This window comes from Moschus berezovskii, chromosome 19 (assembly GCF_049115385.1).
Source record: "Moschus berezovskii isolate FMDL1 chromosome 19, NW_MosBer_1.0, whole genome shotgun sequence".
Taxonomy (NCBI): domain Eukaryota; kingdom Metazoa; phylum Chordata; class Mammalia; order Artiodactyla; family Moschidae; genus Moschus; species Moschus berezovskii.
This window is the reverse complement of record NC_142478.1, coordinates 48,136,573-48,158,898: the sequence shown is the minus strand read 5'-3', so window position 1 is coordinate 48,158,898 and position 22,326 is coordinate 48,136,573. Positions and strand designations below refer to the sequence as shown.

The 22,326-nt window shown below is 57.1% G+C and overlaps 2 protein-coding genes across 2 annotated transcripts; one reads left to right on the top strand and one right to left on the bottom strand.

Moving 5' to 3' along the window:
• Positions 1-1,492: 1,492 nt before the first annotated feature.
• DDX51 (DEAD-box helicase 51) lies at positions 1,493-7,676 on the bottom strand. The gene is made up of 15 exons (XM_055404545.2): positions 7,347-7,676; positions 7,109-7,260; positions 5,112-5,262; positions 4,655-4,800; positions 4,498-4,569; positions 4,297-4,403; positions 4,022-4,130; positions 3,806-3,951; positions 3,455-3,653; positions 3,260-3,375; positions 3,054-3,170; positions 2,755-2,856; positions 2,576-2,639; positions 2,318-2,452; positions 1,493-2,149 (listed from the first exon to the last, which is right to left on the bottom strand). The coding sequence occupies exons 1-15, from the start codon at positions 7,648-7,650 to the stop codon at positions 2,123-2,125; spliced, it is 1,947 nt and encodes a 648-aa protein (XP_055260520.2). The 5' UTR covers positions 7,651-7,676; the 3' UTR covers positions 1,493-2,122.
• A 47-nt stretch (positions 7,677-7,723) lies between these two features.
• On the top strand, positions 7,724-13,471 carry NOC4L (nucleolar complex associated 4 homolog). The gene is made up of 15 exons (XM_055404544.2): positions 7,724-7,889; positions 8,210-8,330; positions 8,823-8,929; positions 9,198-9,305; positions 9,461-9,610; positions 9,695-9,794; positions 9,874-9,908; positions 10,247-10,297; positions 10,387-10,498; positions 10,736-10,796; positions 11,189-11,299; positions 11,453-11,613; positions 11,700-11,782; positions 12,070-12,183; positions 12,287-13,471. The coding sequence occupies exons 1-15, from the start codon at positions 7,773-7,775 to the stop codon at positions 12,404-12,406; spliced, it is 1,551 nt and encodes a 516-aa protein (XP_055260519.2). The 5' UTR covers positions 7,724-7,772; the 3' UTR covers positions 12,407-13,471.
• The last annotated feature ends 8,855 nt before the right edge of the window (positions 13,472-22,326 follow it).

Genomic DNA, 22,326 nt, shown 5'->3' with positions numbered 1-22,326 from the left:
GCCCCCCTCCCCACACTCCCACTGCTCAGGGGCACAGTTACATGGGGCCCTCGGCACATGGCACCCTTGGCCCCCGGTTGAAGCCTCCTGGCCTCCCACCCTCTCTGCTGACCTGGCCCAGAGCCTCCACCTGTGTCCCTGCAGGTGTACCCTCCCCTCCACTTGCACCCCTTCCCAGAGCTCGTGGTCAGGCTCGGGGCCACTGCATACCCTGGGCCCTGCTGGGACAGTGTGGGGTGGGGCTAGCCTGGCCACCACAATACTCCGTAAACATGATACTGCGATTTATTGTCTTGCTAGCATTTGTTACAAAACTTTCAAGCTCAGCTTGTTGTCTTTAGTCACCTTCTGATGTAAGCATGTCTGAATGTAAAGGGCAAGCTGAGGGGCAAGCCGGGGTTTCCAGTAATCCTGTCACCACGGGGCGCTGCACCCACCGCTGGCCACTGCCCTTGCCTGCCCCTCCCCAGCCTGCGTCCGCACTTCATTGCTTTTATTCCGGCGCACACACCGTGTTCTCGTCCATTCATCAGGTGATGAACACCTGGGATGTTTCTACTCCCTGGCTGTTAGGAGGAGCACTATGTCCTGCGTGAACACACGTTCATTCTCGGGCGTGTGCCCAGGTGCCAGACTGGGGTCACGCAGCAGCTGCACGGATGACAGGTCACACCCACCAGCAGTGCCAGCGTGTGGGGCCGTCCCCATGTCAGGGCCACACCTGCAGTGTCTGGCTCACTGCTGCGGGGGGTGGCTTGTGTCTGGTAGGTACCTCCTGATAGTTTGTTGGCTGAACCCGCCTGGAGGGGAGCCTCCGCCTTGCTGGGCGGGGGTGGGGTGGCGCGGGAGCTCAAACACAGCTGGCCCTTGTCTGGATTTTCTTAGAGAAATGTTTCTCCATTTCCTATCTGCCCTTAGGACAATTTCTAGACTCTAAGCAGCTACGTCTGTGATCTTGCCAGTAGTTTTGTTAGGGAGAGAGAGGGTCTGTGGCATTCCCTGTTCCACCTCCTGGAAGTTGATTTCAGTAAACCTTACCTTCTGTGAGCAAAAGCTAAACCCAGTCAGCAGGGGCTGTTTATTTATCAAAAACAAGACTGGTAATTTGGGGAGCTGTTTTTCAATAAACTGGAAGCATCCAACCTGAGGTTTCCTGACAAGTGACAGAGGCTTCTGCTTCACCACCGGCTATACCCGTGCCTCCCCTCTCCCCCGCCACTCGTGCAGACTGGTTCCAGCTCCTCGGGAAGGTGTGAGCCAAGCCACCTGTAATCGTGTCCCTCAAACACACAGGCTCAGACCACAGCCAGACAGCAGGCCCCCATGTTCCCAGGGACTTTTTGTAGAAAGCAGTGCAGCTCCAAGTAGTGGCCACTGCCTCCCTGACTCGGTGACAGCGAGCACTCGGGACACCAGGACTCGTGGGTTGGGTTGTTACTCTGCCAAAACAAGTGACACGTGTCCAGGCAGAGATGAGAAGCCACAGTTCATCCCCAGTTTAACACTTTATTTAACATCAGCACATGAGTCTTGGAAATGAGGCTTGCTGACAGGCGTGGTTAGTGCTCTGAAGCCATTTTCTGGATGTTCATCTCACATGCTCTGAATAATCATGAAGTAAAGCATTGATAACCACACAGCGTATCCTCTGGTCTCTGCAGTGCCTCTCAGGGAACAGCTACCAAGTGGCCAGTGCTTTGCCCCAACAGTGAGGGACCCAGGGCCACCTCTCCCACTCAGGGTGGTGACTCGTGTCCTTAGAAGAACTGAATCCCTGAAGGCACTTCAAGGCTCACCCCCAGCTTACAGCCAGATGCATGGCAGACACCACCCCGTCAGTTCTGGGCGAGTGTGAACAGCTTCATTGGAGCCTTGTTTCCAAGAAGACAACCTTGATGGGAAGCTGACCTGAACTTGTGCCCCCTTGCTGGTCTTGGGCCTGGGCCAAGCCTCATGTGTGTCCCGGGGCCTGGTCTGAGGCAGCAGAGTACTTGGGGGCCAAAACTCTTGCAGCTGAGGAATCCCTGTCTCCTGCTCATGCATAGCTACTGCATCTGGCAGCCATTGCTCAGGATCTTTCCGGAAAGGAGGGAGCCCTTGCTGGTATGTCCCCAGTCCTGGCCTAGGCTGCCTTCTGCTTCTGCTCCTCCTGCAGGAGGGGAGACAGGGTTGGCCCACACCACCAGCCCTGCCCCTCCAAACCTGAGACTCCCCAAGCCTGCTTAGAAAGTAAGCCCAGCCGTGGGCCTCCCCGCCCCGTCTCCTCCCTCCACCTCGGGTTTCCCCAAGAGATGAGCCCCCATGGTTGGCCCCTCACCTTGACAGCCTTCTCCAGCAGGGACAAGGCCTCCTCGTACCGTGGGACCAGCGGCTGCAGGAGCTCGCTGGGGGTATCATGCCGCTCTAGCCCGGGCACCCCGCCTTCCTCAAGCATGTGGAGGAACCTCCTTTCCTGGAGGGAAGCACACGAGGGGAAGAGCTTCCTCCCGCCCCACGCCCCCCCACCACTGCCCCACCTCCAGCAGCCCTGGGTAGAACCCAGCCCTGGCCTCCTGCGGAGACCATGCAGACTGACCTGTACTTTAAGGAGCAGCGTGAAGGCCTGTCCGGACTTTCCTGCACGGGCAGTTCTTCCAACCCTGAAACCGAGCACAGCTACTGCAGAGCGCTGGCCCCCAGCCCCTTAGGGATCTGAGGGAACTGTGGTTCCTCCCCAGGCCACCCCTGCCCCCAGACCCAGGGTCAGGCCCGCACCTGTGCACGTAGGTCCGCAGATACTGGGGGGCATCGTAGTTGACCACCAGCTGCACACCCTGTACGTCGATGCCACGGGCTGTGGCGTCAGTGCTGATGAGACTGCCGGGATATAAGGGGCTGTGGGTCCTGTCCGAGGCCAGAAGCAGTGACACAACCCCACTCCCAGTCTGCAGGGGACACTCCCAAGAAGTCCAGAGGCGCATTTCCTGCACCAGGAGACCTTCAGGAACCCAGCTGACCCCTGAGTGAGCACCCCTCCCCAGAACAGGACCTGGCCTGTCTCACCAGGTACTCACAGCTGGATCTTTCCCTGCTCAAACTGCTTCAAGATGTTCTTCCTCTGGCCAGGCCCATAGCGGGAGGAGAACTCGGCCACAGTCACACCCCCGAAAGCCTGGACCAGCAGGAACAGCCTGGGTAGGAGAAGCCAGAGCCCAGTGGGTTGAGGCCAGAACAACCTCTGCCTCCATTCCTGCACCTGCCCTGGGTGGTCAGGCCTTACCTGTGTGAGTTCTCGCGGGAGTTGGTGAAACAGAGGACCCGTGAGAAGTTCATTTCCAAGATCAGATGCAGGATGACCAATGGCTTGAAGCGAAGACTGCAGGGCACGTAGTGATGCTGTGGGGGACGGTACAGGGTTGGCCAGGGCCCAGGTGCCTAGATGCACCCCCCTCCCCAGCCCCAGTGCCCTGCTCACCGTGAGCCCTGCGGGGAAGGTGTACTTCCCACCTGAGTCCCCGTCCACATCAACGTCAGGGTCTCTGGGGCCCCTGTGCGCTGACCCCGTTGAGAAGAGCCGGGGCTGGTAAAGGCCAAGCTGCTGCAGCTTTTCGGGGTTCTGGGTCAGGGTGGCTGAGAAGAGTAGCTTCTGCAGGGGCATCTGGGGACAGCACATGCTGAAAGGGAATGGGGTACTAGAAAAGCAGTCACAGCCCAACCAGCAGCCCTACCAGCCTGGCAGGGAGTGTCTCAGATGGGAGACGGCTCAAGGGACCAGCTGAGGGCAGCCCCACTGGGCCAGGAGCAGAGCGAGCTCTGGACTGGGTACCTGGCAGCAGTCACCACCCGGGGCTGTGTTCTCTGGAGCAGAGCACAGGGATCCTTGGGGCCCTCACTGGGAAAAGCAGCAGCCACCACCCGCGGCAGCCAGGACTGGTGCATGCTGTCAATCATGCGGTCAGCTTCATCAATGATCTGCAGGAGAGAGGAAGCTGAGGTCAGCTTCAGCTCTGAGCCCGGGCCTCCCTCCAGGCGGGTGACCTACCAGGAAACGGAGGTGCTGGAGGCTGAATCCTGGGGTCTGGTCGACGTGGTCCACCAGGCGGCCAGGGGTGGCCACCACAATGTCAGCCAGGCAGCGGAAGCCATCTGCTCTGTGGAGCAGAGGGTAGCTCAGCAAGGTCCCCTGGCACTGACCCCTCCTACGCGGGGACCCTGTGGACAGCAGTCGCTCCCACTCCCCTGGGGCCAGATGGCTCCAGCTCAGCTGCAGGAAGTGAGCCTGCCTCCCTGAGGTGCCCATAGCCCAGCGGGACCTACGTCTTCTGCACGAGACTCTCCTGCTCCTTAGCCAGCGACTTCTGCCCGGTGATCAGGGCCACTCGAAGAGGAGTGGCATCCGTGTAGACGTTGAACACTTTGCTCACCTGGAAGAGAAGCGGCCATCACCAGTGTGATCTGAGGCCCCATTGCAGCAACAAAATACCCTGGATCTGACCTCCAGGCATGGGGTCCATGTACCTGCTGGGCCAGCTCCTTGGTTGGCAGCACAACCAGGGCACGAACCTGGCACACAGCTCGATGTAGCAGGGCCTGCAGAGGAGGATGATTGCCCGTGTCAGCAGGGTCGCTCCCTGCCTGCATGCCCGACCCAGGGGTGAGGGGTCCTTCTGCTCACCTGCACCACAGGGATGACGAAGGCTAGGGTCTTCCCACTGCCCGTTGGGGCAGAAACACAGAGGTCGCTAGGCCGGTAACCGCCTCTGCTGACCAGAAATCCATTGGCTGTGCTCTCGAGGAGAGCAGGAATCACTGCAGCCTGCACTGGACACGGAAGGGCGAGAGGTAGGTCATGTCTGTGCAGGGACACCCAGGATGAGCACAGGTTCTGAGGCCAGAAATAGCATCTTCCCTGTCAGTGATCTCTAGGTGGGGCGCTCCCTCAGGGTTGGCACCAGGGCCTCCAGGAGTGTTGAAGAGGCGGAAGGTGCTGAGACCAAGTCCACACCTGACACTGGACGTGTGCAAGGGCTGCCTGTGTTGGCAGCTGCTGAGTGAGGCCCTGCATGGCTCTGAACATGCTCAAGAAGGAACCCCACCCCCATCCCCAGTCCACCTGCCCAGAGCTGGGGCACCTGGAAAGTAGGATGAGATGCCCTGTGCCCGCAGCTTCTTCTGCAGGTCTGGGTGGACTTCAGGGATGTCTTCGATAGGCACCAAGCCTTCAGTTACATTCTTTCCAACACAGCTTGGCTGAGCCAACCACACTGGCAGGAAAGGCTGGACCTATCACAAAGGACAGAAGAGAAAGACTGGGTGAATTCTCCAGAGCCAGCCGGGCAAGGCCTGGAAAGCCAAGAAGTCAAAACACTCAGGCTAAAGAGGCTGTAGAAACAGGCAAGGCTTCAAACTTCTCCCAGTTCTTTTTTTTCTGCACAGCTTATAGGATCTGAGTTGCTGTTCAGGGATTTAACCCTCAGGGATCAAACCCAGGTCCTTGGCAGTGAAAGTGTGGAATCCTAATCACTGAACCATCAGGGAGTGCCCAGCTTTTCCCAGCTTTTCCTTGACACCCACAACTCACTCTCCACGTGACATTTAAAGGAACTGAGAAACACAATCCAAAATGTGCCACTCCCTGAGCCAAACAAACCACCAAGGGACTTACCTTCGCACCTATGATAACATCCATGCTCTAAAAATATCTGTGCTCTGAACCACAGCTCCAGTGCTCCGTAACCTGGCGGTTTCTTGCCCCTCAAGTATATAATCCCCTCCATGCTTTTCATACACTAAGCTCATTACTACCTCAAGGCCTTTGCTCCAATCCGGCCTTCTGCCTGGCACACACTTCCCTGCCCCTCTTCCCCCATCTTAACTAGGCTGATTTCTGTCTTTGAGAAAGACAGATCCCAACTCAACATGGATCTCCCAATAAGAACCTACTCTACAGCACAGGAAACTCTATTCCATACTCTGTAATAAGCTACATGGGAATAGAATCTAAAAGAGAATGGATATAAAATGCTTGCTCCTTGAAAGCAAACCTATGACAAATCTAGACAGTGTATTAAAAAGCAGAAACATTACTTTGCCAACAAAGGTCCATATAGTCAAGGGTATTGTTTTTCCAGTAGTCATAGTATGGATGTGAGAGTTGGACCATAAAGAAGGCTGAGCGCCAAAAAACTGATGCTTTTGAACTGTGGTGTTGGAGAAGATTCCTGAGAGTCCCTTGGACTGCAAGGAGATCCAACCTGTCAATCCTAAAGGAAATCAGTCCTGAATATTCATTGAAAAGACTGAAGCTGAAACTCCAATACTTTGGCCACCTGATGCGCTGAGCTGATTCATTAAAACGACCCAGATGCTGGGAAAGACTGTAGGCAGGAGAAGGGGACGACAGAGGGTGAGATGGTTGGATGGCATCACCGACTTAATGGACATGAGTTTGAGCAAGCTCTGGGAGATGGTGGACAGGGAAGCCTGGCATGTTGCAGTCCATGGGGTGGCAAAGAGTCAGACACGACTGAGAGACTGAACAACAAATATATAACTGACTCACTTTGCTACATAGCAGAAATTAACAAAACGCTGTAAATCAACAATACTCTGATAAAACTAAAAGAAAAAAAAAGTGGATCTCTTCACATGGACTCTGCCAAGCCTCTCTTATTTTTCCTAGTGACTGTCACCATCCAAACACCCTTTAGCTCCAGTATTTCTTTACTGAAATCTCTTGTGCTAAGATAAAGCTGCAACTCCCAGGTAAGTTCTCCTGTTTGGTAAGCAAGTGAGCACATTAGAACCTCCTTAAATGTGCACCAAGGAAGAGAAGCTGTTTAGAGATCTCTGTGACAGCAGCACAGAAACCAAGTCGATCTCATAGATTATGAATAAAGAGAAGTTTTACAGTTGAAGGTAGAAATGCTGAGCTTGCACAGAACTCAAACGATTAGTAGGCACCGCAGACAAAAAAGCTGAGGCGTCAGTCAGCCTACTCAATAATTCACTCACTGAACACAAATCTGACACCTACCAGGTGCAGGCTCCGTCCTCCAAGCTGTTCTACGAACACAAGCCGCGTTAACGGCAGTCATCCCAGCTCTGCAGCCTCCCCCAGGCCTCTCACCTTTGGCACCTTGCTTCTCCCGAAGCCCCCGAGCACCAGCGCGTGGGTTAGGGGTCCTGAGGCCTCTTCGGGGAGCGGCCCGCCCCGGCCCTCCGGCGATCCTGCGGCTTCGGCGCCCACGCTGCTCTCCACCGGTGTCTCCTCACTGCTCTCTGCGCGGCAGAAGCGGGGCCGGGGCGGCTGTCAGCACCAGGCGGCCCCGAGTCTCAGGACCCCGCCCCGCCCCGCGAGGCCCCACCTGTGTCCTCGTCCTCGTCCTCGTCGTCGGTCTTCTGGCGCTTGCTGGGGGGCGCCGGCGGGCTTCCCGGTTCCCTGCCGCCCTCGCGCCTCCGAGTTCTGCGAGGCCGCCGCCGCCGCTTCCCCGCCGCCGGCGCGCTCTGCGCGGTCTCCTCAGGCGCTTGCTGCGGCGGCTGCTTCTGCAGCTGCCGCTCTCGGGCCCGGCACTGCAGCCGCTCCAGCAGCGCGCGAGCCCGGCCGTCTGCCTCGGCCTCCGCCCCGGCCGCCTCGGGGCCAGCGTACCGCGCGACTTGGAAGAGAGCCATGCCGGCCGCCGCGCGCCTCTCCTGCTCGGCGCGCCGCGATGACGGCGGGGGCGGGGCGTGACGTCAGCGGCGCGCCAGGCGGCGGAGCGGCCGGTCCGGTCTGTCCCGCGTGGGGTGGCGGCATGGAGGGGGCCGACGGCCCCGGGGGCGCGCGGCGGGCGCTGGGCCGCCTAGTGGAGGCGGTGCTGGCCAGCCGCGGCGAGGCCAACGCCGTGTTCGACATCCTGGCCGTTCTGCAGGTGGGGGCACGTGTGGTGTGGCGGGGGTCGCGGGTTAGAGACAAGAATGGGGGTCTCCTCGGGCTCGGACGAAGTGGGACTTGGTCTCGGATGGGGGCAGATAATTGTGAGTTGAAGTCCAGGGCTATACTGGAAATTTTCTCCAGCCTCGCAGCGCTCTAGGTTGGAGGGTCCGGGTGGGAGGTTTGGCAGAGGTGGTATGGGAGAGTCACGCCAGGATCAGGGGTGGAGGGGGATGGGGCTGAGGTCCTGGTCGGGAAAGGGAGCAGGAGCCACAGTTTCTGCCTGAGCACCCTGCGAACACTGGCATCTCCCCACAGTCTGAGGACCAGGAGGAGACCCAGGAAGCGGTGCACGCATGCAGCCGACTTTTCGGGGCCCTGCTGGCCCGAGGAGAATTGTTTGTGGGCCAACTGCCCTCTGAGGAGATGGTCCTGACAGGTGAGTGTCCAGGAGGGCCTAGTCTTGACAGGGTTGGAGAGGGACTTTGATGACATGGAATGAGCCTCCCAACCCTCTGCCCCAAACTCCATCATGGGCCATGCAAGTGGGTGGGATCAGGGGATTGTATTTGGGGAAAGGGGTGGGTAATACAGACTTTGAAGCCGAGTTTGAGTAAAGGATGGATGGGGTGTAACTGTGTCTCGTGTCTCTTGTGGGATTTGACGTTGTGGAGCGTTGACTGTTAGTACCACAGAGATTTAGGTTTATGTGGCTGGCCCTTGGGATGTCTGGGTCTTGGGGTGAAGAGAGAGGGCCTAGCCCAAGTAGGACCTGCTCTGCCTACCTGTGGGAATGTGCTGGTCCCACCCCAGGTCTGGAGCCACAGTGACTCGTTTCCACTCGTTCCCTGGTTGCCCAGAGTAGAAGGCAGGGGGAGATTGGGACTGGCACCAGTCAGGCTGTGGGCTGACCACCCTGTCCCGCATACAGGGTCCCGGGGGGCCACTCGCAAATACAAGGTGTGGATGCGCCACCGGTACCAGAGCTGCTGCAACCGCCTGGGGGAGCTGTTGGCTCACCCCTCCTTTCAGGTCAAGGTGAGCTGGGGTGGTTGGCTTTGCCTCTTACCTGCACCGCCCCTGCCCCACCTTCTCTGCACAGCAGGGGTCTGGGGCTGTGACTGCAGACCCCTCTCTGGGTAAGGATGTTCTCTCTTTCTGTGGCTGGTTTCCTGGTGTGGGTTCATTCTGTCTCTTGGCTCTGCCCGGAGTGTGGTTTTGAAGGCATTCAGGTCTAAGCGCCTGTCTGCCGGGGGTAATGTGTGGTGGATGTACAGCGTGGTCCCTTTGCCACCCCTCCTCCTAGGAGCTGGCCCTCAGCACACTCATGAAGTTTGTGCAGCTGGAGGGTGAGCACCCGCTGGAGAAGCCCAAGTGGGAAGGCAACTATCTGTTCCCCCACCAGCTCTTCAGGGTGAGTCTTGGGGTCTCCCCTGGCCGTCTGTGGGTTGTGGGGTTGAGGGGACTCTCACAGCTCCCCTAGACTCGACTTTGTGAGCTCCACCCCTGGGCTGCCTGTCCCAGGGGTGGGAGAGATGCTCACTGCCCTGCTCTGCTCCCCACATGCAGTTGGTGGTGGGAGGCCTGCTGTCTCCAGAGGAGGACCGCTCCCTGCTCCTCTCCCAGTTCCGGGAGTATCTGGAACACGACGACATCCGCTACCATACGATGCAGGCCGCCTCTGACACCGTGGCCCGGGCCACCGATGGGCGCCCTGAGGTGAGCCACCTGGGTCCCTGGGAGCAAGGAGGGAGGAGGCAGTGGGCATGCAGCATCCAGGTGCTCAGACCAGGCCTCTGGCAGGTGCCCCTCACTTTCTGGAACAATGCCTTCATGCTGCTGTCCTCTGTGAGCCTGCCCCGCCAGGAGAGCACCCTCTCCAGCTTCTATGTGAAACACACAGGTGAGTGTCGGGGCTGGGAGGGCAGGCAGGAGGGGCCCGGCCAGGTCACACGTCTGGTGACTCCTTGCGTTCCTTGCAGAGCTGTCAGACAAGTGGAAGGTCGTTCATCTGAAGGTGAGACTCCCTGGACAGATGGGTGGTTGACCTTCCTGGGAACCACCCGATCCTGCACCAGCACCTCCTTCCTAGCCTTGACAGTGGGGTCACAGGAGGACCCGACGGGGAGAGGATGCCCACAGGCCCGGTTCCCCGAGGTCAGAGGCAGCCTGCCCAGACCTCTTGGGTGCTGAGTGTTATTGCCAGGGCAGGCTATGAACATAGACCCTGTGGCCCGAGGGAGGTTTTCTCTCGCTGCAACTCCTTAGGTCCTGTCCCCTACTTACCATAGGCAGGGGGAGGGTGGGGTGGAATTGAGAACACTGGGGACCTCGACCCCTGCCGCTTCCCTGCAGGAGCACAGGAAGGCCTTCCAGCAGATGTGGCTCCGCTTCCTCAAGCACCAGGTAGGAAGAGGGGGATGGACCCAGGGCAGGGCTCCAGTGCGGGGCTCTCGGAATGGGGAAGCGGCGCCCTGACCTGCTGCTTCCCGCAGCTGCCTCTCCGCGTCTGCAAGAAGGTGCTGGTGATCATGCACGACTCCATCCTGCCCCACCTGGCGCAGCCCAGCCTCATGATCGACTTCCTCACCCGCGCCTATGACATCGGTGAGCAGGAGACGCCCGGCGGGCCCAGAGCGGGACCGGGCGTGGGGTGGTGCTCTGCGTTCCTGGATGCCAGCATCCAGCAGGGTTGAGAACAGGGGCCCAGCTGGTCAGCAGTATTTGTGCTGGAGGTTTTTTCCTTCTTCCCATCTGGTGGATGGCCTCTGACTTTGCTGGAATCTCTGTTCCCGGAGTTGGGGTGCTGTTAGGTTAGGGCTTCACAGCTGTGTCTGTCTGCAGGTGGAGCTGTCAGCCTGCTGGCCTTGAATGGACTTTTCATCTTGATTCATAAACACAACCTGTGAGTGTCCGCCTGGGGGTCTGTGGGCCTTTTAGCTCTGCTTGTCCGCCCTTGACCTGAGCTGGCATTTTTTAAAAATCTAATTTATCTCTTTCTGGCTGTGCTGGCTCTTCATTGCCATGCAGACTTCTCTTGTTGAGGCGAGCACTCTCTAGTTGCGGTGACTTCTCTTCTTGCGGAGCACAGGCTCAATAGTCCTGGTGCGCAGGCTTAGTTGCCTCATAGCGTACAAGATCTTCCTGGACCAGGGATCGAACCCGAGCCTCCTGCATTGGCAGGTGGATTTTTTTTTTACCACTGAGCCACCAGGGAGGCCCCCAGGTCAGGGTTCTGATCTATTCTCTCTGTGACTTCTCCCCACACGTGCCCCCCTCACTTCCCTCACCCCCTAGGGAGTACCCTGACTTCTACCGGAAGCTGTATGGTCTTCTCAATCCATCCGTCTTCCACGTGAAGTACCGGGCCCGCTTCTTCCACTTGGCAGACCTCTTCCTGTCGTCCTCGTGAGTACAGGGCTGGGGGTGGGACTAGGGGATACCTGGCCTAGCTCAGTGCGACAGGGGCCACCTGGGCCCCACCGAGTCCTGTGGGGTAGGAAGGAGAGCTGGGGGCCAGTGCAGGGGGCAGCAGGGTCTCACGCCCACTGCCCTGCCCAGGCACCTGCCTGCCTACCTGGTGGCTGCCTTCGCCAAGCGCCTGGCCCGTCTGGCCCTGACAGCACCCCCCGAGGCCCTGCTCATGGTCCTGCCCTTTATCTGCAACCTGCTGCGTAGACACCCGGCCTGCCGGGTCCTCGTGCATCGGCCCCGGGGCCCTGGTGAGTGCAGCTGGAGGTGGAGGAGGCTGGGCTGCGAGGCCAGTACATGGGGGTGAGTGGAGATCAGCCCTGGATCTTGTTCCTAGAGCTGGACGCCGACCCCTATGACCCCGCAGAAGAGGACCCGGCCCAGAGCCGAGCCCTGGAGAGCTCCCTGTGGGAGCTGCAGGTGAGGGCACCCTGACTCCTCAGATCACATCCTGAGCTTCCTGGAGCCGCCCCCCCAGGGTGCTCCCCTTGGCCACCCACCCAGCCTCGCCTGTGTGTCTCTGCCCAGCTCCTTCCTCTGGCCTTCGTCCCCCAGGATACCATCTTGCCCCATCACTTCGGTTTCCCAAGGGAGTCTTTGTCTCTGGAGTTTCCAGTCTGTCCCCCTCCCCTGGATGCTGAAGCGCTGGAATGTCTACTGCTCAGTGCTGCCCGGAAGGGCTGGCGAAATCCCATGTGTCCCTCCAGGCCCTCCAGCAGCATTACCACCCCGAGGTGTCCAAGGCCGCCAGCGCCATCAACCAGACGCTGTCTGTGCCTGAGGTCAGCATCGCCCCACTGCTGGAGGTCACCGCCTTCGAGGTGAGGGCATGGGGCGGGGCTGCAGTGGAGAGGGTGGGGGGACGGGGAGGTGGGGTGGCGGTGCCTGCACAGCGTAGACTGACTGTCCATCCTTTCCTTGCAGATTTTCGAGCGGGACCTGAAGAAGAAGGGGCCTGGGTCGGTGCCGCTGGAGTTCATCCCAGCACGGGGCCTGCTGGGCCGCCGGGAGGACCTCTGTGCCCAGCACTTCACGCTGAGCTGACCCTGTGCACCCTGCTCCCCACCACCCCCATAAGTGGTTTCATAGGAGAGCTTTTTGGGTGGGCTGGTGGGTGGGGGTCTAGGGAAGCCCACCCCCTTTTCCTTAGCCTGTGGGGCTGGGGTTAGTGCTGGCAGCGTGCCCTCATGACTGCAGTGTGTTGCTGGCCTCGCTGGAATGTGCTACCCAGGGACCCTCCATTCTCTGCAGCCTGGTGGGGACACAGGTGGGGGTTTATGGGGGGAGGGGGTACAGGAGCAGTCCCTGCCCCCAGGGCTGCAGTTACAAGCATGCTGGTTCATCCCTCCAGCCCCTCCACGCCCTGAGCAGAGCAGGAGCCTCGGCTGCGGGCCAGTAGCTGCTTGTTTCCAGGGTGGTTATTTTTTTTTAGTCTCCTGTTTTACTGTGGATGCCTGGTTCTCCATCTATAGCAGTGACCCTATTTCTTTAAGAAACTGGTTTATTCAAGCACACAACTGGTGCTAGCTTATGTTTGGCAGAGACTGAGCGAGCTGTGGCGGGGGCAGGGGGCGGGCGGTGGCTCTCAAGCCCAGCAGGGAGAGACCCTCGTTGCTCCCAGCAGCCTCCTGTCCCCACCATGTTCTGGACGCACCCCTCCCGCCTCCACCTGCACCCGCATCCAGAGGAGCAGGGTGGGAGCTCACCGCAGGCACCCTGGGAGCTCACAGCAGGGAAGAGTTCAGCCAGTTTTGTCTCCAGGGACTCTCACTGCCGGCCTAGGGCCTTAGTGTGCACTCGGCACCCCACTGGGAGCAGCACACAGCTCGGCCCCGCTGTCCTGAGAACCAGGGATGCTCCTCCCCGCCCTGGAGATCGGCTTGTCCCTGGGGCACAGGGCCTGCCTCGGGGTTGGGGGTCCTCATGCATGTTCATGGTGAGTGGTTTCCAGGGTCCCGGACAGCCTGGCACCAGGAGTGTCCAGTGAGCCAGAGGCTGCCATGGCTTCGTCAGGGACACCAGGGGGCAGTGCTGGACGGGCCTGAGTCCTCTCGCTTTTCTTGAAAAATAGCAGTATGTAAAAATTTTAAATAAATTATGAAATGCGAACACATGTTCTTGGTTTTACCTGGGTTGCCTCCTGTGCTCCCCGCAGTTCCTCTGGCAGCTCGGGGATGCCCGTCCTCAGCCACTCTGACCCCCAGGCAGCTGTACTTTGCGATGGTTGGCCTTGGGCAGGTTTCCTGTTGGAGAAAGGGGCTGAGAGTGCCCTTCCCAGGGGCCATGAGATTGGCTGAGTGGCTGTGGGTGAGCAGTGCGCGGGTGGTGAGAACTGAGCAGGGTTGGAGGGGAGTGTGGGGTATCCTGCTGGGGCCTTTTTTCTTTCCCTGTTTCTGTACTCCTAGAATGACTACATCCTCTGTGCTGCCCACACTCTAGGAGAGGTCGGGTACGCCCTGACCCCCACCCCACGTAGACGTGTTATTTGTGGCACTGGGGACATTGTTATTTCCTAGCTTGGGTCAGAGTTTTTACAATTGGCTTTTAAAATTTTCAGATATACAGTGAATACGTTTTTGGTATAAGTATGCCCCATCTGATATTTGAGGTATACTAAATTTTAAAAGTTGAAGTCCACAAAGCATAAAATTAAGCACTTTAAAATGCATGGCTCTGTGGCATTTTTGCATCCATGGGTTTGTGACCACTGCCTGTATCTAGTTCCAGAACTTTCCATTGCCCCATGGGTGTGTATCTTGACCCCTCCTGCTTCATGGTGAAGACCGTTGGAAGGCATCTGAGACCCAGAAGCCCCCACTTGGAAACCCACAAGGCAGAGGCTCTGCCATCCTCTCCCTCTAAGGTCGGGTGGCTGCCATGAGCTGGGTCAGCCCCAGGCCTCAGGCAGGAAACAAACCTGAGTGAACATGTAGAGCCTGCACCCTCAGCCAGAGGCACCTGGGCTGGGGTCTGGAGGAAGGAGGTGCCATGCCCACCCCGGGGAGTCTGGCGTCTGGTGGATGATTTAACCTGGTCCAGGTTGAGGGTTTGCCTTTGTCTGGCTCCAGGAGGGACCCAGGCCCCAGGCATCCTGTCTCCTGGGATCACTGTCCATGAGGCTGGGGTCCATTGGAGTCCCCAGTGGGGCTTTGGACTGAGCGGTGTCCACTCCCCCTCCGGAGGGGCTGTACACTTCCCCTTGCAGTAAATTGGGATCATGAGAACAGAGCCATCAGGTGCGTGGGGGAGTCTTCCCAGGGGGTTGTCCATCATGAGGGAGTTTCAAGGACCCCAGACTTGGCAGTCAGGGTCAGGATGGGGATGTTCTTGGGGAAGGGAGTGTGCATGACATTGGAGGGCCCCTGAGAAAGAGGGTCCCTGCACCTGCTACCCCACCAAGCAGTAGGAGGGATGAGATCCCCACCCACCCAAACCCACCCTGATAAGGATCCCCGGGTGATCCAAGCAGGGCAGAAGGCACCTCCAGAGAAGGAAGGTTGGTGGAGGACCTTGGATGGAACATCCAGGATTGCTGGGGACAGCAGGGCAGACAGGAGCCCTCACGGTGGGGAAGAGAGGACCAGTGGCCTCCAGACAGGATGGTGGGGAGGACGTGCCTCTTGGGGTGCCGGCCAGGACAGGTAGTGCCCCATGTATCAAGGGACCACCAAGTGCTTCCCCTGTGACCTGAGTCCAGGCTCCTCTCAGGCAGCCCCATGGGAGGTGAGGCTCCCATACACACCTTGGTCCCCCACCTGCTCAGGGTGACAGCTTCCTGTGGCTCCAATCTCAGGGCCACCTCCCTCCCTGCTGGCTCTTCAGTTCTGGCCACTGGAGCTGCTCCTGGATCAGGCACTGCTTCTCTCTACTGGCCCTCACCCTGGCACACACACCTCCATCCTGACACCACCGGGGAAAGGGGGCACCCTGGCCAACAGAGACCCCATTTCTGCCTCACACAGAGTTGGAGCTTGAAGTAGAATTTGCATCCCGCTGCAGAAACACAGGGACAGAGCGTCTCCTGCAGGTCCCGTGGTCCTGCCTTGTAACTTACTGAGACCCAGTGAGCCAGGGACAGGGGACCCCTTCCTGGATCCATGAGCGGCCCCCCACTGACTGCCCCTCTGCACAGTCAGGCTCCAGGGCCTTCGGCCCAGAATTTGCCCAGCGTTTCAGAAAAGCTTGGAGGGAGGGCAGTTTGCTCAGTCTTTGGGGCCGGGGTCGGGGGTGGATGCTGCCGCTTGTGTGCCCGGCACACAGTCCGTATGCTGGCACATCCTGGGCATGCAGGGCAGTCCTGTCTCCAGAGCTGCCCTCCTTCTGATCCTCAGTCTCCCCCTCTCTCTCTCCCTGCCTGTCTTCCTGTCTCCCTCCAGGAGATGAATGAGGCTGGCCGGCAATTAAGTCATAGTCACACAAGTAATGAGGAAGTCCGACAAGACGTGGAGAACGCTCTCCAGCGATAAGGAACGCTCAAGCATTTCACTGGCATTTAGCAAATTAGCGGCAGAAAATTGGATGTCAGAGGCGTGTCTCCTGAGACATCAGTCAGGGCTTCTAGCTGGGGAATTCTCCTGCCCCTCCATCAATGGTTTCCTGTTGGACCAGGGGCCATGGTAGGGGGTCCCCTCAGCACTGAGTCACCATCCTCCGAGGGGGATCCTCGATTAATAGAAACCACTCCTGCCCTGGGGCCTCAATCCCATCTTAGCAGCTGAGGGTGAGGTCACGGCCTGGAGCCCACCAGCTCGGGCTCTGCTGTTCTCAGAAAAGTCTCTCGGACTGTCCAGGTCTCAGTTGTCTCGTCCACAAAGCGGGCGGTTCCAGGAGCCTCTGCTGCTTGGGAAATCACCCTAAAACTTAGTGACATAACAACATTGATTTCGCTCGTGAGTCTGTAGCCTAGGCAGGGCTTCAAGGGGACAGCTGGCCTCTGCTCGGCTTGGCAGGAGTTGGGGTGGCTGGAACCTCAGATTGAGCTCCCCTAAGGTCTGGGGTGTTCTAGGGTGAGAGTGGGAGTGACTGAGCTCGTGTGTAGGGCCATCAGAGGTCATACAAGGCCTGGACCACTGACATTGTCTCAGGCTTAAAGGCATGTCCAGACAGATGTGCTGGAATAGGGCAGAATGTTTTACACTGCACAATTCGTCCATGCTCATTGTTGAACTTCAGTTATTACAGAAGCAGACATAGGTGGGAAGGGAAAAGTCACATACAGAGAACCTGTGAGACTCTGAAATGATCAAGAAGTTTCCTAGGAGATGTCTTTGGAGGCTGGGGACTGCCCAGTGGGACCATCCGCAAAGCTTCTGCAAAGGCCTGCAGGTTGGCTGGTGCAGTAGCTCACCTCTGCTGCAGAAAGCCATCAGGACACAGTGGACATGAATGCTGTGTGCCAAGAAAACCCTCTCCAAAAGCAGAGGGGAGTGTCAATGTTCATTCCAATCCATGTCATCTAACTGTTTTCTTGGGTTTCGAAATCACTGTGGATGGTGACTGCAGCCATGAAATTAAAAGACTCTTGCCCCTTGGAAGAAAAGTTATGACAAACCTAGACACTGTATTAAAAAGCAGAGACATTACTTTGCCGACAAAGGTCCATCTAGTCAAAGGTATGGTTTTTCCAGTAGTAATGTATGGATATGAGAGTTGGACCATAAAGAAGGCTGAGCACCAAAGAATTGATGCTTTTGAACTGTGGTGTTGGAGAAGACTCTTGAGAGTCCCCTGGACTGCATGGAGATCCAACCAGTCAATCCTAAAGGAGATCAGTCCTGAATATTCATTAGAAGGACTGATGGTAAAGCTGAAGCTCCAATACTTTGCCCATCTGATGCAGAGAGCTGACTCACTGGAAAAGATCCTGATGCTGGGAAGGATTGAAGGCAGGAGGAGAAGGGGGTGACAGAGGATGAGATGGTTGGATGGCATCACTGAATTAATGGACATGAGATTGAGCCGGCGCCAGGAGATGGTGAAGGACAGGGAAGCCTGGCGTGCTGCAGTCCATGGGGTCGCAAAGAATAGGACATGACTAAGCAACTGAACAACAACATAGAAAACTCTCTACAAAAGCAGGGGGTCAGATCCAGCCTGCGGGCCGCAGCATTTCCATCCCTGGTCTAGCGACCTTCCTAGGTTACGTCTGTGTCCAGGTCTTCATTAGTGGACATGACCAAGGACATAGTTCTCATCCATGGAATGAACTCGGTCTGTAGGAGGGACGGTCATATCCCTTCTGCAGGTGGCAGGTGGAAGGGGCCAGCTTGGCATCATTTTGGGAGATTCACTTCAGTTCTCCCGATCGGCCTTCACTTGGGTTCCCTGGGAACAGTTTGAAGTCTTTCCAGCCCCTTCCTTAATTACTGGTTAAATAGACTCTGACAGAGGCTCATTTGTATCTGCAGGGGAGTTATGTTTTTCCCTTTTTATAGGAGTTGTCCATTAATGATCCCCGGGATGTCAGTCCCAGACTTGACCATGGTTACCAGCTCAGTGCATATCTGTCTCCTCCTCAGGATCCTTTAATTAAAAATGGCAGTGTCACATTGTAAGTCTCACGTGCCCTCACCTCCCCTCTGCCTGGGACACGTACAGGCACAGCGTGTGCACACAACACTCTCTTTGACTGGCTGCCCCCAGTGTCCCCTGAGTTGTGATATATTGACTTATCATTGAATGTCTGTCTTTACAGTATTGATTTTCCTTCTGTTTTTCTTCTTTTGGCTGTGCTCTGCAGCATGTGTGATTTTAGTTCCCTGACCAGAGATCGAACCTGTGCCCCTTGCAGTGGAATCTTAACCACTGGACTGCCAGAGAAGTCCCTCCACCCCCCAACCCCTGCCACTGCCTTTCTTTTTTTGACCCGTGAAGAGTATTTGTTCGCATTTCCAAGAGGCTGTTACAAATTTCTAGTATTACTGGACACAACAGATTCTTGGGAAGTGGATTAAATATTAGACGTGTGACCAGGTGTTCTGCCAGGAAGAGGTGGCAGTATCTGCTCTGTGACACCTTCTGCATCCTTGCCACGCCCAGAAGCGGCCCCTGAACCCGTCACAGGGCAGGGGGCAGAGGGAAGGGATGTCCTAAGTAGCGGGGCCTCCGCCTTGATGCCCCTACCCCCCAGGCAGTGTGGAGTTCAGAGAGGTGAGTTTTTACCCTGGAAATCCGAATTTCTTACCAGAAGAAGGATCTCCTTTGTACCCTCTCCGCACTGCGTGGGACCTTTCTCTGTCTGCAAAGCGGTTCAGTGCTGCGCCCCTTCCCCAACAATCCTGGCTGGGGTATTGAAGCCTATCACATGCTATGTTTCACAAGCTGGGTGAGCCTCCCCAAGCAGCCCAACAGCCCCTGGGAGGATGTGTGCATTTCCCTGCAGGGCTTCTACCCCTCCGGTTACTTAGTGTAACTGCCCCCAAACTCAGTGGCATGAAACAGCCCAAATACCCAGGTCCTTTGGGTCAGGAATTTAGACGGGGGCCCCTGGACAGCTCACTTAGCTCCACAGTATCTGGGGCCCCCGCAGAACGATGGAGTCTACGGTGGGGCCAGGTCATTTGGAGGCAGCCAGACTCCCAGGGCCTCAGGAGTATGAATTCCATGTGGCAGATGGGGCTCTGAGAGCATGTGGATGCTGCTTGGCTTTTTAAGACTCAGCTCCAGAAATCTCTGGGGCCACCAGCTATGCTCCCAGACTCAAGAGGGGAAGGACACGAACCTCACCTCTGAACTGGAAGGATGTCAAACCGTGGAGCCTCTGCTGACCCTGGGCTGGGGGAGGGGAAGGTCCTTCCTTTTATAAGCACAGGGAGGAGGGCTGTGCATGGGGGCAGCCATGGGCAAGTGACCTCACCTGGCTGGACCTGTGTCCCCACCTGTATAGTGGGGACAAGAACAGCACTGATCTCATGAGGGATGAAATCGAAAGTCACTCAGTCGTGTCCGACTCTTTGCGGACAGACCAGAATACTGGAGTGGGTAGCCTTTCCCTTCTCCGGGGGATCTTCCTAACCCAGGGATCGAACCCAGGTCTCCTGCATTGCAGGCAGATTCTTTACCAACTGAGCTATCAGGGAAGCCCCTCATGAGGGGTAAATGAAGAAATGTGGGGGACTTAGTGTCCAAGGGCCGCATAACAAGCATCACAAACTTTGAGGCTTAAAACCACAGGAGTTTATTCTCTCGTGGTTCTAGGGGCCAAAGGTCTAAGATCCAAGGGCCATGGGGCCAAGCCCTCTCTGAGGTTCTAGGGGAGGGCCCTTCCTGCCTCTTCTGGGGTGGCCACGCCCCCTCTGAGGTTCTAGGGGAGGGCCCTTCCTGCCTCTTCTGGGGTGGCCGATAGTCCTTGACTACGGCTGCCCTCCGGCCCGCCCAGTCTCTGTTGGGGGGGGGGGTGCTGTCTTCATATGACTTCTCCTTGTGTGTCTAATCTTATAAGGACACCCTATATGGAATCCAGGGCGCCCCCTCCTCCAATGTGACCTCATCTTAACTACACCTGCAAAGGCCTTATTGCCGAACAAGGTCACCTTCTGATGTTTCAGTGGATGTGAATTTTTAGGAGATTCTGTTTAACCCATTACAGTGAAAATGGGTAGAGAAGACCCTGACCCAGCCAGTGCTCACCCGATGGTAAGCAGTGTCCACCTCAAGGGATCAGTACTGTGTGGAGGTGGCCAGAGATGATCACACTGGGTAAACAGACACTGGGGCCTGGCCTCTCTCTGTCCTGCTGTGCGGCTGGGACAGCCTCTCCTATCCCTGGACTGGTCGACTTTAGCCCCTTAAGAAATTTGGTTGGGGACTTCCCTGGTGGTCTTGTGGATAAGAACCCGCTTGCCAATGCAGGGACACAGGTTCGATCCCTGGTCCGGGAAGATACAACACGCCACAGGGCAACTTCTGAGCCTGTGTGCCTAGAGCCTGTGCTCAGAAGCGAGCCGCCACTGCAATGAGAAGCCCACGCACTATCACTAGAGAAAGCCCACCATCCAAGTCCCAGTGTAGTTATAAATAAATGTTATTTAAAAAAAGATCTTGCATATGCTCATATCTACTTTTTAAAAAACATACACACATACGCCTAAAATATCACTTTAAAAATACCCAAGAAATGATGTTGTTGTTGTTCAGTTGCTAAGTCGTGTCTGACTGACATGTGCTATCCAGGGACTGCAGCGTTCTCAGGCTGCAGGTTGATTAGAATCCCAGCTGGCACTTGGGCACCTCTGCAGAGGTGGCAAGAGAACCTAGGGCCCCACAGATGAGGGAGGCATCAGGCTGGATTTTGATTTCCCCAGGGGATGACAGCTCCGGTGGCAAGGAGCTTGGGGCCTTGCTGGAAGGTGGCCTGACTTCAGCAGGAGGACCTGACGGGACAGGCAGTCAAGTATAGCTCTTCTGCTTTGGGCCCATAAGTCAAGAGCAGAACCAAGCAGGGCTTTAATTTCAGGTCAGAAGTGAAGTCAGCCCCAGTTTAGGATAACTGGGGGAGGTAGCCACCAGAGACCTGATTGGCGTGGGCCAAGAGGGTGACCAGGCCGGGCACCCTGGAAGGTGTGCCTTGATGGGCACTAAAACGCTGCTACCACCCGTCTTCCAAATTGTCCTCCTGGCCTGTTGTTAGCATCAGCAAGGTACAGGATTGGCTACTCAGATGCAAATTCTCCTTGAAGGGAAGATACAAGACTCCCTCATCCACCATTGACAGGGCTAGATCCATTTGTCACATCCTGCTGTGGGTAGAGCTGTGTCCCCAGAGAGCTGCTGTTGTTTTTCAGCCGCTCAGTCATGTCTGACTCTTTGTGACCCCTTGGACTGCAGCACTCCAGACTTCCCTGTCCTTCACCATCTCCCAAACCTTGCTCAAACTCATGTCCATCGAGTCAGTGATGCCATCCAACCATCTCATCCTCTGTTGTCCCTTCTCTTCCTGCCCTCAATCTTTCCCAGCATCAAGGTCTTTTCCAGTGAGTCTGCTCTTCACATCAGGTGTGTCCACGTCCTAAGCCTGGAACCTCATGGGGCAAGTGGGGTTCAGTTAAGGATGTTGAGTTGGGGGGTCTGCTCTGGATGTTCCAGGGGCCCCATGGATCACAAGAGTCCTTCTAAGAGGAGAAGGGCTGGAGTCAGAATGCTGAGGAAAAGAGACATTAGCAGAGTCTGGAGGGAGGCGCTTTGAGGGTGGAGGAAGGGGCTGCCAGCCCAGGGCAATGGGCAACTCCTGGAAAAGGCAGGGAGCAGAGGCACCCAGCTTCCACGTCATCTGGGGGCCTGTGGGGATTCTGGCGTGAGACAATGAGCACAGGCTTTCTCATGCATAGGCTGTGGCACCTGCCATTGGGAGGGGTGAGGGCCAGGGGTGGGTGAAGCCAGGCCACATGGAAGCTCGGCGGCCTGGGGGAGAGCCATGTGAGATGTCCTGGAAGAAAAAGGTCGGAGGCCAGGTGGCCAGGTGCACACAGGATCCAGGAGGTGTCTGTGGGTGGGTCTGTGGGGCAGATAGAGGGGCTTGGCCAGCGCCTCGGGTCAGGACTAGGAGCAGGGCCCTCTGGGTTGGCTCTGCACTGCTGCCTGATTCCAGAGCTGGTCATTTTTATCAGTTGTAGCAACTGCACTCTGAGGAAAAATTACTGTGCTATGAAATATTTCCCCTTGCCTCTGCAGTCAATTTCGGCTTCATTTAAAATTCAATAATGGCATGGCCGTCTTCCAGGCAGCGGTGGTAATCGCCTTTGGTGGCTGGAAATGCAGAGTTAGGAGACCAGCAGAGCTCTTTCACGCCCTCCCCGGACACTGCCCCACTTCTCCTGTGCCTGGGTGAGAATTGCAAGGGTTCCAGGGGGCTGCTAGAGGGTCGTGGTCTCCGGAGTGGCTCCTGGGAAAACCTGTACCCCAATTCCTTCACTGTCCAGCAATGGGATTGCTTATTAATATCTCAGAGAAGACTGGGAATCATCTCT